The sequence below is a fragment of the Bombus pyrosoma genome, linkage group LG3 (genome assembly GCF_014825855.1).
Source record: "Bombus pyrosoma isolate SC7728 linkage group LG3, ASM1482585v1, whole genome shotgun sequence".
Taxonomy (NCBI): domain Eukaryota; kingdom Metazoa; phylum Arthropoda; class Insecta; order Hymenoptera; family Apidae; genus Bombus; species Bombus pyrosoma.
The window spans coordinates 16,595,636-16,610,959 of record NC_057772.1 but is presented as its reverse complement, the minus strand read 5'-3'; the positions used below and the strand labels follow the sequence as shown (position 1 = coordinate 16,610,959).

General features: G+C 41.7%; 1 protein-coding gene across 4 annotated transcripts in view; it reads right to left on the bottom strand.

The window, feature by feature from the left end:
- The window catches only part of LOC122566187 (triokinase/FMN cyclase-like), a 79,860-nt gene that overhangs the window by 20,719 nt on the left and 43,817 nt on the right, over window positions 1–15,324 (bottom strand). For 3 of the 4 annotated variants that reach the window (XM_043723090.1, XM_043723089.1, XM_043723092.1), the window contains exons 8-9: window positions 11,726–12,115; window positions 8,940–9,193 (exon numbers count right to left, since the gene is read on the bottom strand). In XM_043723090.1, the coding sequence (XP_043579025.1) occupies window positions 8,940–9,193; window positions 11,726–12,115 (644 nt within the window). Of the gene's footprint in view, window positions 1–396; window positions 508–8,939; window positions 9,194–11,725; window positions 12,116–15,324 lie in introns of all 4 variants that reach the window. The other variant, XM_043723091.1, reaches the window with a different exon arrangement.

The window sequence follows — 15,324 nt, the reverse complement described above, 5'->3', positions numbered from 1 at the left end:
TCTATTATTATGTGCTTCCTACAGGAAATTTTTCCAAATTAACAAAATTTCCCAAAATACTTTTAACTAGCTTCAGTTCTATCTTCATAGTTGGAAGCTCCGATTTAATATGGGCTATTTCTCAAAACATTACAAAGTAAACTATGATGTGGCCAAATACTCTAGCATATTTAGCATTCTGGAAAAATCATTTAGCTGCCCTAAAAAAATTAAACATAAATCCTCGATTAAATATTTAGATTTAAATCTTTTTAAAGTCAGAAAGTTTTTGAGTCTTAATCGCTTTAAAAAATTAAGATTTCTAAATGATTTAAGATTGGAACTCTCTATAGCTCAAATAACCATGCTGTCAAACAAAAAATTATTATATTCAAATTTTTAAACAACAGTGCATACCTTTTATATTATAAATTATTAGTTAGGTCCATAATTATATATGAAATGCTCATATGATTCAATATCTTCTCTAGCACGATGGAGAGAAACAAGCTCGCCGAGAGGAAATATCTAAAACAATGCACAAGATGATTCAACTCTCCTAGTTCCAATTTAAAAACTAGAATAGTAATTTAGAATTGTATAGCTATATGAATATTATGAGAATTTATTTACTTGAGTTGAAGCAAATAAGGAGTTATTGGGTGAAAATTAAAGATGTCTCAAATAATGACTGCATTAAATACCGCGCGTTCTCAAATTCTCTTTATTTTCAAAAAGTTACGAAAATCGGATATCGTGTAGGTAAAAATTGTCGGATCCGGAATGCGGATAGCATCTCACTCATCTACTATGTTGGAAGAAATCCGTACAATAAGGAGATAATATATATACTTAAGAACTGGACGAATTAAAAATATTCACTACCAGATTTTACACCTAATTTGAAACCCCACTTAAACTGCGAGAACTGTTAATAGAGCCATACAGATTTATTGTATCTTTTTTTTTTATACGTGGGGAAATCCTCATGGATACCCTGCCACTCCTGGGAAGCGGCGGGGTAGTATCGGACTTAACCGACTAAAATCCCACCGTGGTCAGCCTGACGCTCAACAGGGATGCCCCGGGACCTCTTTCGAATTACTACCGGAGCACTTTCCGCAGGGAGGACTCGCTTATGTGAGTCTATGGGGGCTGGCAAACCCACGTTCCCGCAGCCACGGAGGACCGCCGCGGCAAGCGTTCTACTTATGTGAGTCCTCTATGTACACCGCAGGGGAGGTCACCGGGAGAGCGGCCTTGGGTAGTAGCGCACCGATCCTGATGCGAAGGATGAGACCGTCGGGATATGTTGCCGGGTACTATGTACCTTACGGCTCCCGCTAACGTGAGTCTCATCTAGGTCTACCGAGCACGGTTAGCAGATCGCCGGCCGGCAGAGACGTAGCGGTACATCTACAAGATAGTCCCACCAATGACTAAGAATGGTACCACGGGGGCCAAGTGTAAGCCCAGAGGGTGTAGCGAGCCCTCGACTCGGACAGTTATGAGTTTGGACTCATGGTGGCAGTGGTTGATGGCCAAGATGCTGGCAAGAGAGCCGATTTAAGGGGTATTGGCTCCCCCCAATAGCCTTCGGCGAGTGAGCAGCGTCCCACTTGCTCCGGAACCGTCCCGGGAGACGGTAGGGCTTAGAAAGCGCCCCGTTCGACATGATACGAGTGAAAGCCCCTGCAGGCCTAACTAATCCAGGTAGCATGGTACTGGGTACCTTGTGTGCTGATTGGGCGTAACCCCAACTCCTATGGTCCTAGGGGTGCCCGGGTACTGTGTGGCATTCTAGCCGAGGTAAGCACCCGTTACCAAAAAACGACAACATCAACAACTACCGGAGCACTCCTGCGTCTTCTCGCATTCTGGGGGAGTCGTTCCTAGGTTAATTCGGACATTGGGAGGGACCTCCCCTCTCAACGCTATCCTCTGAGCCGTCTTGCAAGTCTGAGGAGATCCCAGATCCTCCTTGGCATGTCGGCCCCAATGATTACCTAGGGCGGCGCAGGGCCGCCCTTCGGCGCGAAACCCGACAAGGGTGAAATACGAGAAACCTCTCCCGCTCTGTGCGCTCCTTTACGAACATTACTCCTTCGCAATAGGAGCAGACTGCGAGGAATTCTTGTTGCCCTCTCAGCATCACTTTCCACGACTGACGAGGGGTCCAAACTTTCGCCAATCGCTAGTCGCAGAACACGACGACGGGCCTCCCACACCGGACAAAACTCCAGCGTATGCTCGGCCGTGTTCTTGCCTTCTCCGCAGTAGTGACAGATGTTCGTCACCAATCCTTCAATTTTCTGCAGATATTCACCAAATAATCCATACCCGGCGAACACCTGCGTCATCCGGAAGAATAACGGGAGCTCCCAACAGTCCGTTCAACACTCCCAATTTGGAAGGACCGATCTAACGGCCCGGTGGCCACGGACCTGATCTTCGGCGAGTAGATCGGAGCGCCACCGCTGTATGTAGAAGAATGTAGAGGGGCAACTCGAAGAATTCTAGGGCCTCCACTATCCCATCCTAGGGTATGGTGTTGAACGCATTGACTATGTTTAAAGAGAATTCCAGCGCTACTCCACCGCGGAAAACCATGGCCCGTGACATCTCCTGTACCTGGTTCACCGCATCCACCGTCGAGCGGCCCCGCAGAAAGCCGTCCTGGCTTTCGTGCCAACCGGGCACTCGCCCCGATATGTGGGCCTCCAGACGGGCGGCAATGACTCTTTCGAAGAGCTTGCCCACTTCATCTAATAGGTACACCGGACGATATGCGAATGGCGAGTCCGTCGGTCGTCCCTCCGTCCGAAGCAGGACCATCCTCGCCACGCGCCATGTCCGATGGTAGGCACCCTCCCTCAGACACCATGTAAATAGCTGTCATAATCTGACAGCCATGAACCCCATCGTTTCCATCCATACCCGTTCCGGCACAACGTCCGGGCCTGGCACCACGTCGTGGGTGGCCATTCTCCTCGCCGCATCCAGTATCTCCTCCTCCGCGACCCCCAGTTCCTCCCACTACTCTACTGTCCAAATCGAGACTGTTCAGGGCTGCCCCAGCCTGTCCCCCTTTGCAATGCCGGGCCCATATCTGTCCCACGGATCCCATTCGACCGACTGAAAGAGGTCCATCCATAATCGGGCTTTAGCAATCTTGATCTTCTGCTGTAAGATGTGTCGCGCCTCTCTATATGCCTCGTAGCAGAGGGAGATGTTTTCCTCGTCGCGAAGCCGCCGACGACGGACCCTCTGAAACCGCTTGCGAGCCTGAACGCACTTTACCAACAGCTCTGCGATCTCCGAAGTCCACCAGTACACAGTCCCGTTCTGTCTAGTACCAGACACGGAGCGCGGCATCGACGCATCACATGCCGCGCTCATGCCTCCTTGTCAACGCTTGACTCCTCTGTAAAAGCGTCCCAGTTCAAGGCCGCCACAAATGCCTGGAGCATTTCGCTGTCTCTATCTTTGATGCGCCATCTTGGTGACAAGCAGGAGCGTTCCACTCCCCGTATGCCGCGGGCCTCTTCCGCGGGCATTGTCTCCGACTCCACTTCTCATGAATATATAGGGGGTGGTCTAAGAGAGTCTCAACCTCCTCAGCTACTCTCCAGCCTGAGACTCGTCGAAACGCTTTGGGGATGCCCTATGTAATATCGACGACAGAACACCCCCTTCACGCTACGCATGTGCTGGTGGAGCACTTGTTAAATAATGGGAGCCCGAGAACCGTAACCCGATCTGTCAGTACCCGGCCACGATTAAAGTCCCTCAGGACGAGAACCTGAAGGGGAAGTTATCGTCTCACGTAATCGGCAACCCCGTCCAGGTAGACATATACGTCTACCACCACCATACCAGCCCACACGATCGCTACATACTCCTTGCCATACTCGGGCAGGACTCTGGCGGTAGACGTGCCCGGCGCTGAAGTCCACATCACGGCGACCAAGCTATCCAGGTTTCCGACTCAGTCAGGGGTGTCTAGTACACGACAGGGTCCCGTTACTACTGACAAGGTAACCCTGCTCTCCCTTATCGTTTGGAAGAGCATGTTTTGTACCCGTCACGATCCCCCCAGGTTGGTCTGCAGAAGCCGCATGAATCTACTTTACCAAATCCATGGCCTTCCCCCGGCCACCTACCACACTTGTGATCCTGGTAGGTCTCTCGCGCTATCGCCATGCCTCCTGTCCGCAGCAGTCTCCCGAATCTGGCTCGTTCTTTCAGTTTTCGGCGGAATACCCTCCCATTCTGTGGTCGGCGGGCGCACCGAGCGACTCACAGACCAGGCACTCGGACACGGAGACAGGGCAGATCTCAGTCCAGTAATCGGTGCCTCCGCACCTGCACCATAAATGCCTCAGGTTTACTGTCGAGCCACAAGTCGTTCTCACGTGTCCCAGCTCTAAGCATCTGTAGCATTGCAGGAGCCTCTTCTGGATGGTTTCGACCCTTGCCATTGACTAGCCCAGAGCAACTCCTCCCGCTCGGATTAGTTTCCGCGCTGCTATCATCGGACAACTTATCCGGGTTGATCCAAGGCCACCTCTGAAGATCCAGGTGGCAGGGGAGGTCGCCGGGAGTGTAAGGCGTTTAAGTACGGTTACACTCTCTCTACGTAGCCTTAGGTAGTAGCGCACCCACGATCCTGAAGCCAAGGATGGGACCATCGGGGTAAGTCGCGGGTAGCGGACCATCGGCGTTAACCGATGCCTGTTGCCTTGAGGCCCCCGCTTACATAAGTTCCATCTGAAACTGTTGAGCTCGGCTAACAGGATCTCCGACCGGCAGTGACGTGACCGTACATCCACACCGATAGTCCCACCAATGACTAAAGTTGAAACCACGGAGGTCGACTGAAGCCCGGAGAGAGTTGCGACCCCTCAGCTCGACCAATTTGGGTTGGACTCGTGGGGGTAGTGGTTGATGACCAAATGCTGGCAACACGACCGATTTAAGAGGTATTGGCTCCCCTAAATGGGCGTCCCTGAGTGAGCAGCGTCCTAACTGCTCCGGAACCGTCCTGGAGAGACTATAGGGCTAGGAAAGAAGCCCCGTTCGATCTGAGACGAGTGAAAGCCCCTGTAGGCCTAACTAATAAGGGTAGCAAGGTCTGGGTACCGAGTAAATCCAACCCCTATGGCCCTAGGGGTGTCTGGGTCCAGTATGGCTACTTCGCAGAAATACGAACCCGTTATCTAAAGCTGCAACGGCGGTAGACACTAGATGTACCGGCCTTGCTTTTGGGGGTAGTTGCAAAGTCCCCGGCGCCTGGTCTCTTCATACCGTTCTTCTTCTTCCTAGGCTCGACCACTTTCCAATCACCACCCTCCTGCCCCCTCGAGGGCGATGATAATTGGGCGGCATTACCTGCAGCCGTAGTTGCCTTCCTCGTCCGTGCTTCTCGGCTATGTCGCCAGTCCTGTAGGCGTTCTTCTAGGCGTTGGAGGCATTCATTAGCGAAGACCCGAGCTCCTCAAATTTTCTCTCGAGGACGGAAAGACACTCCCCCCCCCCATCATCCTTTTTGGGAGGCCCAGCTCTTAAGTGGAAGCGTTACACCGTGCACTGTCCTGGCGACCGCATACGGCCTTTCTGGTTTGCTCTTTCCGAAAGACCTCGATCTCCTTCTCCAGCTCCGCCACACGTATCTCCGCCAGCCTAGCAGCTCCAATGCCGCAGGCGGACCCCGTCCTCCTTGTCAGCTCCATCGTACCAGCGGCGATGATGCTTGTCGCTTCCTTTAAAGTCTTGATATATGTGTTTTTCAGATTGGACGATGTCGTCGCCACCTACATTATCTCCTCGATCCGCCGAATTAGCTCAGCTCCTATGTCAACTATCGAGGACGTTCTTATCTCCAAGACCAGCTCCACAGGTACATCTGGCGCTTGGTGGATGTCAGCTTCCTTTTTCGTCTCCTGGACATCGTTGATAAGGACGAAGCCCCATAGGCCAGCGCCTCTTCGACGTCCGAACTCGCATTTCTCTGCGAGAATCCTGCCATGGTTCCGGTGTATGATCCGGCGCTTGGCGCCATGACCCGGTCTATGCCCGAACCCTCTGGTATGTCCATCTTATTTGCAATTCTCTTGAATTTCCTGGTCAACTTTGACGCAGGCTCCACTCCTTCCTCCATCTCCTCTCTCCTGCTAATATTATCCTCGCCAGATGCAGGAGCCCATCTGGTGGCCTGGCAGTCAACTCCCGAACCGCCATGATCGTGAGATGCCGACACAGTGGGGTTCAGAGCGCACGTGCTCTCGAGTTGTTTCCGAAGTTGCCCCAATATGGCCTCCTTATTGCCTCGTCGACAGGGCTGAATTTTCTGTACTTCCCTATCCCATCCAGTCCTTCCTTTACCAGTTTTCTTGCGCACTTTTGTAGACACACACTGGCACAACACTCTAGTCAACTTCTTTTGTCGCCTTTCCTTATTTTCCTTATAATTTAGGTTGCAGAGTATAAAGCGACGTGAACGCGTCTCCTCTCTGTATGCCGCCATCTTCGGAACTCCAGATATATTGTATCTACTGTATGCTTATATGTGGCGTTTCGTATAATTTCTACATGCATATTTCTGTAACTGAAATAGTAATAAACACATTAAAACTAGAAGTGCTTGATTCTGATGTGAACGACGAGCTGTACTCGAAATGCGTGACAAATTGATTGCTAACGATCCCTCACAAAATCGATAGTACGCGAAACGAGATACGCGGTGTGACGCAATCTAGCACGGAAACGCTAAAAACGACGCTTAGTTATATTAAAATTAGTTTCATATTTAAATAGTTTAATAAACATATTAAATTGTGTTTTCAATGACATTGATAAAATATTTTGCTAATTATTTACAAAGCAGATGACCTTATCGATTTCAATAATCTTGAAAAATGTTATCACTATCGACATTCTGGACACCTTTTTCCTGTATATGTTACCGTCATTACAGGAAGAAGTTATTTGATATATTCATCTTGACAGCATATTTCAAGCTCACATAAGTCTGTGAAGTCGTCCGCTTTGTAAATAATTAGCAATATTTTATATTGACATAAAAATATACCTGGCACAGAAACGCCAAAAACGCTACGCAACGGTTAATTCTGTAGACAGTTATGATTTCTAATCACACATTGGTATACAGAGCTATCCACTTAACTCGAAAATAGTGGTCGCAACAATATTGAAAAATGCAACAGTTAAATATATACGCTTACTGCTACAATCAAACGACGCGAGTCTCCTTTGAGCTGTTATTAGAAGTATAATTAGGCAGTGTGGTTATCGCTGAAAGATCTTAAAGTTGGTGTTACAATAAGAAGAAGACAAGCGAAATGAAATGAGACAAGAGGAAAACGTGCCTCGCGGATTTTCGCACAATGATATCATGTCCTTGCACGCCTTTGAAGCCGTCCTTCCAAACAAGCAAGTGCAGCCGGTTCTATACCCACATATAGCTCAATTTTTTTGTATTATATTGGATTATTTGGATTAGGATTATCTGATATATAACTGCAATTTTTTTTATTTACAATCGCATTCAACTAACAGAATTATTAATGAACTACAGTAATATTGTTCCAATTTTTACAAACATTGCGGTCCTTTTTTTATTTCGCCTGGTAATTTTCATTTTTAATGTATTAAACATTTTCTTCTCTACATCGTACTTTAAAATTTGTTATCGATCACTTTCTACAAATTGATCTCTATTACCTCGTTTTGGATCGCTCTGCTGTGAATTCATTGAGTGTAAAAATAAGGAACAAATTGAGAAACAACAAAACATCTCACAAGACTCAGATTTAAATAAATCAGTTAAAAAAAATAAAAATTAATTTAGCTTTCGTACTGCAATACCTGGGCTCATTTGGATTAGTTGACAAACAGCGGACGTATGTTTCAATGATAAGAAGCCGAACGATCTCTAAAAGATTTCACATCAGAATTCGACAATTTATATACAGACTGTACTGCTATAGGTGTAAAAAATGTAAGGGGTGTTTCTTAAAGCTAAAATAAGATGAAAATCAAGAATTGAAAATTGCATCTTCAGCTTTGTTTTTTAGTTATTGACAATTAAGAATTAGCCGAAATATCCCTGTGCACGAGCAAACACGTCCTTACACGAATGAAAGTAGGTCAGCCTAACTAGCGGGCTGCATAGGAATCCTCCAATCGAACGATACATGGACAGCAACTTACCTCGTACAAGTAGTAAAGAAGAAGATATACAGAGTGCCCGTAATACGTGAGGAAGTAAAATAAGAAAATAGAGTGTGAATGAAATAGACAGAAAGTTTATCAGTCAATTAATTAACCTACGGCAGCTGCTAACATATTCCTAGTGTACAATTAGATTATATAAAATTTGAAAAATAAACGACATTTCCGTACACGAAGTTTCTTCATTACCTTAATACATAGAATTACACCCTATAAATGTTATCCACTACGTTTTTTAACAGGTTATACATATTTTGTTTTTGTTAATAAATTATATTGCTATACATCATTGTTGTTCTGCAAGTTATTGTTCTCCATTTTACTGTTTTACAAGTACAATCAAATAATGTGACACATTTGATAATCTAACCATTTAGAAAGTGTAGAAAGTGTATCGATAAGTCCGAATTATAGTACAGTTCGATACTGAAATTAAGTGAGCAGCATTCAAGATAAGCTTTTGTTATTGTGCAGTGTAATATACACATGTATTCGATTCGTCGTCCTAGTGACAACTAACGAAAATATCATAGAAGCATAAAAGATTATCGGTCATGTCACAAGTGGCGTAGCAAAATTTAAATAACATAATATGCAGATTTAATTATTTACAATGTAAAACATCAACTATTGAAATCCCGGATATGCTTGGAAAGTTATCGAAAGTTTATTATAATGTTATATAGTAAATATTTCTAAAAACTCACCATGGATCTATCACCCGGTTTCGCTTTCCCATATTTTATTAAACAATTTAGACCACTGCGAAATGCACGTGCCCAAATTTGCAGCCAACCTTTTTTTTCAGAAAGTGAAACTAATTCTGTGGTAATACTAGTAAAAAATAAGCAGTACAATGCTCCAGAAGTGCCACCCATTTCTTCTTCGGCTATATGAGCTAGTTCAGTAAAAACTGACGATGGATGTGAGAATTGAAACTTGTCTAGATTTCCTAAAATTCCTGCAAATAAATATTTATCAAAAAAATTTAGTTAAATTCGACCGTATTTTTTTGTATAAAAAAAATTATGTTAATTAATAAACTGCAGACTTTTATTCAAATTCATATTTGTACGAATATAAGTAAAAAATAAAATCTCAATAAAAATTTACTTCATTTATCACCGAAATATTACAAAATGTGTATTTTATGTCAGATATTTAATACATTTCTGCATATTATGCTCATTTTGTATACTTCTGCACATTATAATTTTTCATAAATACATAAAAATCAACAGTCTAGTAATTAATTATATACAGGGCGTGTTTACGTTGCCAAAACCAAACACGTAAATATCTCCTTTACTAATAATGTTTAAGTTTTGATATAGCTCTCCTTGACTTTTTCTTCTTGTAATATATGCATAAGTCAGGAATGATATTGCATACATATATTTATTTCTGTTTTGTTTAAGGGTATGCGAGCGCACATGCATCAGGCAATTCTTTAGTAAATTTTATCAGAACCGGGTCGCCGCGTATGTCGTGTGCATGTTTTGTAAGCAACAAGAAGTAATATTATGATAATCATTGGAGATATATAAAATTTATGAAAAGATACCTTTTTTATATTAAAATATTATTTACTAAGTCAAGTCTCTCTTGTTATTTAAACCCCAATTTCTTAAATAGACTTGTCTCATTACCAATCCAACAGTTTTAATACAAAATCTGTATATTATACACATATTTCTATACTACATTGCCTTTAATAAAAATATGACAAATTGAGGGAATTATTAAAATATGAATTTCTATACTCGTTTTTCTAGAAAATATATGTTTGCAGTAGGTGTTTTATAACTACAGGGTTCAAGTTGAATGAGCCTATCCAAAGTACCTATTGCAATATGTACGTACAAATAATTGCATAACAATCCTGGATGCACTGGAGCACCATTTGTCGGAAATATTGGGAATTTAATTCAGATTTTTCCTATGGATTTAATTAAAGATAAGGTATAGCCATAACATTTAAAGTTTATAGAAAATGTAAATGGACAAAAGAGAGTAAATTGTAAAGCAATAATCAAAGATCAACTTAAGTCGTTCATAAAAACGACTAAAAAGCATTATATGAACTGTTTAAAGTAATGGAGTTTAAACTAAATAAATTTGTGTACCTTCTTTAATTAATACATTTTTTCTAATTATGCACGTACATTTTTCCAAAAAAGATATGGTCGTGAATATGTTTGAATTATTCATCTCTTTTTTTTAATATCATTTTTTTCTGGCTATCATATACCTTGTATATGATAACTAGTTTCACTTCGCACTTTTTTATCTAACATGTTGTGTTTAAAAATCTAAAGAAATGTCATCATATTTCTTCAAATTGTAGTTAATTTATGATATGTAAATTTGTTATGTGTTTTGTTTAGAAATAATTATCGTATCGTAATTGATTCGTACAAAACGAAAATAATCACGAGGCATTGTTAGAAACTTACGAAATGGATCAACATATAGTGTAATATTTAGTATATCTGTAGTTCATTTTGATATTGATCTTCAAAACTTGATAATAATATTTTTAAATGAAAATAATATTTTTTAAATTTTCAAAAATGTTTTAGCTAGGAAATTGGAAAATAAAAAATATTTCCAATAAATATTATTTATTGGAAAATATATCTTATTGACTGTCAATTGAAGATATCTTACAAACTCTTATTTGAAAAAAACCCTTACAATCTATTATTAGAATAAACCTTCCTATCTGGACGTGTTCGTCCTATTGGATATGACGTTGGGTGATTACTTAATTAAATCAGTGGCTATCTTGCCACTTAGGCAATTCGTTTAATACCCGAACTCACTAAGGTATTCCAAAATCAGAAAGAGAGAGATGTGAGTTAGGTACAACAAGGAGGAATTTCATGCACTGATTTTCTATGTGTGAATTACGGGTTTATGCTGCGCCATTGCTGTACATGTGTAAAGGCAAGGGTCTAGTAACTCGTCTGGTTCGTAGATATGTAATTCTGCAACCACAAAGTAATTTCTAGATCTCAATCTTCGATTCCAAAAAGGAAAAATTAAACGAAAACCAAAGGATTTAGAACATTTCAGCAAAATAGCATCCGTGACATAAACCCGAGTAGTTGTTACACAACATAAATGTTGAAATTGATCAAAACAGTGATCGGAAGATAGATGAAGAGAAAAAAATTAGATTTTATTATATCAAATTGAACGTTCAATATATGAATTCTCTATAATTCAAAGTTTCAAATAGGATAATAATTCTTAAATATTTGAATAAATTGTTAACAATTTTTCAGGCTTACTTAAGTTTAGGAGTTATTAGTATTAGGAGTTTAGGACTTACATAAGACCTTAATACATAATAATTAATAAAAAGGATGGTATACACCGATAAAATGCAGACCAATAATGTTGCATCTTGGTAGAAGGGTTCAACGATCATCATTAAATAATGAAGGAAATTTTGTATTTATTCCTAGACATGATGTGGCATACATACCAGTAGCAAGTCTGTTAAGCGTCGATCCTGTGTCACCGTCTCCACATCCTCTATCTAGATCATTAAGATGAGTTTCTTTCTGAATGATACTTTCACAAGCACTTTTCAAACAGTGCTTTAATAAGTTCTGTAATTCGAGAGTAATTTCCATTCCAATTGTTTCCACTGTCCGTACTACTAGATCTTGAACAACCTTTCGTGCACTTTCTGTAGAAATACTATATACGCAACCTGGCCACTTTGGTGCAACAGTAGGTGCATCTAGGCAACCGAGGAAGAAACCTTTATTATCTTCGGATAATTTTAAAAGAGTGATATGCACTCCAGCACTGTTCAATGACGTCATCAGTAACCCCGCATACACACGAAGAGGCTCTATATTCATACTTCCTGTATTAACAAACATTCCTTGTAAAACATTACAATGATTAATTAAGTTTATCATTAAGATTATTTATTCAGCTAAATTTATTTTATTGTTAAATTTATGATACATGGTATCAAACCGTTTTTCAAGTTTTGTAATTTTTTTTCTACTTTTTCTCTCACTTTAAAAGTTTGGCGTAAAATTACAGAAAAGCATTATGAGCAAAAATAAAGCTTAGTACATATGAATTTAACCCCAAATTCAATACCCAAGATTCACTTCACAGCGTTTGAATACTACCTAACCTGTAGGATATAAAGATTTGTCCATTACATCTTTCAAGAATTCGATCTTCATAAGTCGATTTGAATTAGGTTGGGTTAGGTTTGGACTTCCTGCGGGGCTCCGCAGAGGGACAGCGGGATTTCGCCGGGGAACGAACCGCAATTATGCAGTTGAGCCCAGCATGCGTAAGCCCATTGAGTATGGCGAGCCAACGAACCCGAGTAATTCACGCAGGCGCGCGTAAAAGGCGAGAGAGCGTCACAATGGAAGCTTCTAGTCGTCGTTGGAACTAAGTACTCCGACCGGTTGATCTGACTGCGAAGTGGGCAACATGGGAGGGTACTAAACACTCTCTTTTCACGCAGGGCGGTCGGAGTGGCAGCGATTCGGGCGAGGACTCGGATGTCAAAGTTGGTGTAGACGTCAGTTACCTCCGGAGGTGGGAAGGGGGAATAAAATCGTCTTTTTAGAGAAAGAACACCTCTCTGAGAAGAACAGTGGCGCGGGGATGATATCCGTTGAGTTCATGTGGCTACCTCATCGCGCTCAATGAAAGTCATTGTGAGAGTTTTAGTGGGTAAAAATACCATACCACGTAAAAAGAAAAGAAAAAAATAGGCCTCAGTAGTAGAGTCACTCCGAGAATTCAGGTTCGATTTCCACAAAAGTGGAAAAAATATTTTTTCTGTCACCAAACTTCAGGAGAAGGTCCGTGAATGCAAAGTAATCTGCGAATCAACAAGGGAATTTTCCAGTGCGAAGAAGAGGCACTGTGGCGAAAAGGGACATCGACTTTCGCCAGTCTGTCCATCGCCATGGCTTAGGGCCGCCTAACTGTACACGAAGAAATAACGGTGATGTACGACCGGATGAAAAAAGTAGCGCAACAATGGAACGGAACCGAACACACTGAAAGAAAATACTCCGAGCGAAGAGTACCAAGAACACTGACAGTGGCTGTGGCTAAGCGACATGCGTGCTATCGAGAACTAGTCGGAGACTGTGGCGAGTCACCCTGGCCGTGCGGGAGTACTCTGGAAAAAACAATAGCTCAGAAAAATGGTGGCTTCCGTATCCGCCGTGGCTGCAAACAACTCGGATAGGGGTCCGGTTTGTTATTGCACACAATCGAGCCCCCAAAGATGGTTGCACCGGATGTGCATGGAGAGGAGCAGTCCATCCAGCTCCAGACTTTTGTAAAAACAAAGACAAGGGCACGGGAGGTACTGGTGATGTACCTCAGTATTCACTGTGCCCCTCCTATCATGCTCGAAGACGGATACCGAAAGAGTTGAAGTAAAGAGAAGTAAGAATCCCACACTAATTGCATCTTCTCTTTAGGGGCTATGGAGTGTTTTTTGGATATTTCCAGCACATAAAAGGAAAAAGAAAAAAGAAGGAATTGCGTCCGGGCCTGATGAGCTCTTCTGCATCGTAGCGTCGTCAGAGCACTCTCTGATCTTCTTGTATTTGCAGAAATACTGCAATTATATCGAAGTCGTATACCTTTTCAGAATGCAAAGAAATAAACTTTTTTTCTAAGTCCTCTTTTCCTTTCCCTATTTTTCTCGATTGACAATGCGTTTTTTTTTTTAAGCTAAGTCCTAATTTCAACTTGCAACATTCATTGAAATTCGAATATCGCTAGCACAATATTATTGCAGAATGACAATGCTCGACCAGACATCGCACACTCAATACTTGATAGTCCTGCGAGTTTGAAATTTGTAGTCGTTCCGCATCCGCCTTATAATGCAGACTCGGTTCCTTCGGATTTCCTCTCCTTTCCACAATTGTGGAGGACTTTGAAGGGTATTCATTTCAAGTTAGACAATGAAATCAAGACACCAGTGAAGTCCTTTATCAAAAGTAGACTGGCAAAATTCTTCTTTGTGGAAATGAAAAAACTTGTCACGTGTTGGCAAAAATCGAAGATAACGGTGATTACATTTAAAAACTTTATTTCCTTTTGATAATTGCCTTTTGTTCTCGGGATACAGAGGAGTGTACGACATTACTTGTCAATCAACTCTGGCATAATGCTTCTTTATTATTTCAGATATTTGTTTTAAAAAAAATGTAAAAGAATTTCTAATATGTTTGCTGCCTGTTTATCATACAATGCATGTTACAAATAATGATGTGATGAACTCTATCAAGATGAGCTATCTTAATTTGAAAGCATCTACCATTGCATCTTACGCGTAAACAATCATTCAAAATATATCATTTGCAAATATAGGAGTTCATGTGGTCTATATTCAACATTGATGACTATTAGAAACCTCAGGTTAGATCTTCGCCAGTTTCGGTAATATACCCAGTATATGCCGCTTGAAGTTAAAACAGTTCACTAAATTTAGCTCCTCAATTCTCATACAAGAGGAAGCACTCAACAAATAATCGAGTATTCTAAATATGGTCTGACTTTATGAGAAAATATTGCATAACGTACGATGTTGTCGAGACAGGACAGCCTACTATAAAAGAGAAAAACAATACTATTTTTTGACAGCAGCGTCACGCAGTTTGAAATCGCTGAGGCTGCGGCAATAATAAGTCGAGAGAGTTCAAAAAATAGTTATTTCGCATTCTCGAATATCGTAATACTTTGCCCGAAGCTTAATCACATTTGAGAATATCGTTTCAACAGGAAGTACTCGCGAATGTGAACTATACTTTATTGCACAAACACTCTTGTATTTCGTCAGAATTAATATAATTTATTTTCGATTTCACTAAATAAAAACTCTTGTTATTTCATCACACTAAATCCCCCGTTTTTTCGGTTTGATTTATCTTAAATCAATCCAACCCCGACAAAACGATTAGATACACGATCATCGCTGTTATCTCCTCGTTGGATTTACCATCGGGAATTTTAAAGCTCCAACTCCTTCATCTTGAGTCGCGTGAATAATCGGCGGAATAAACAATCGTGGATAAA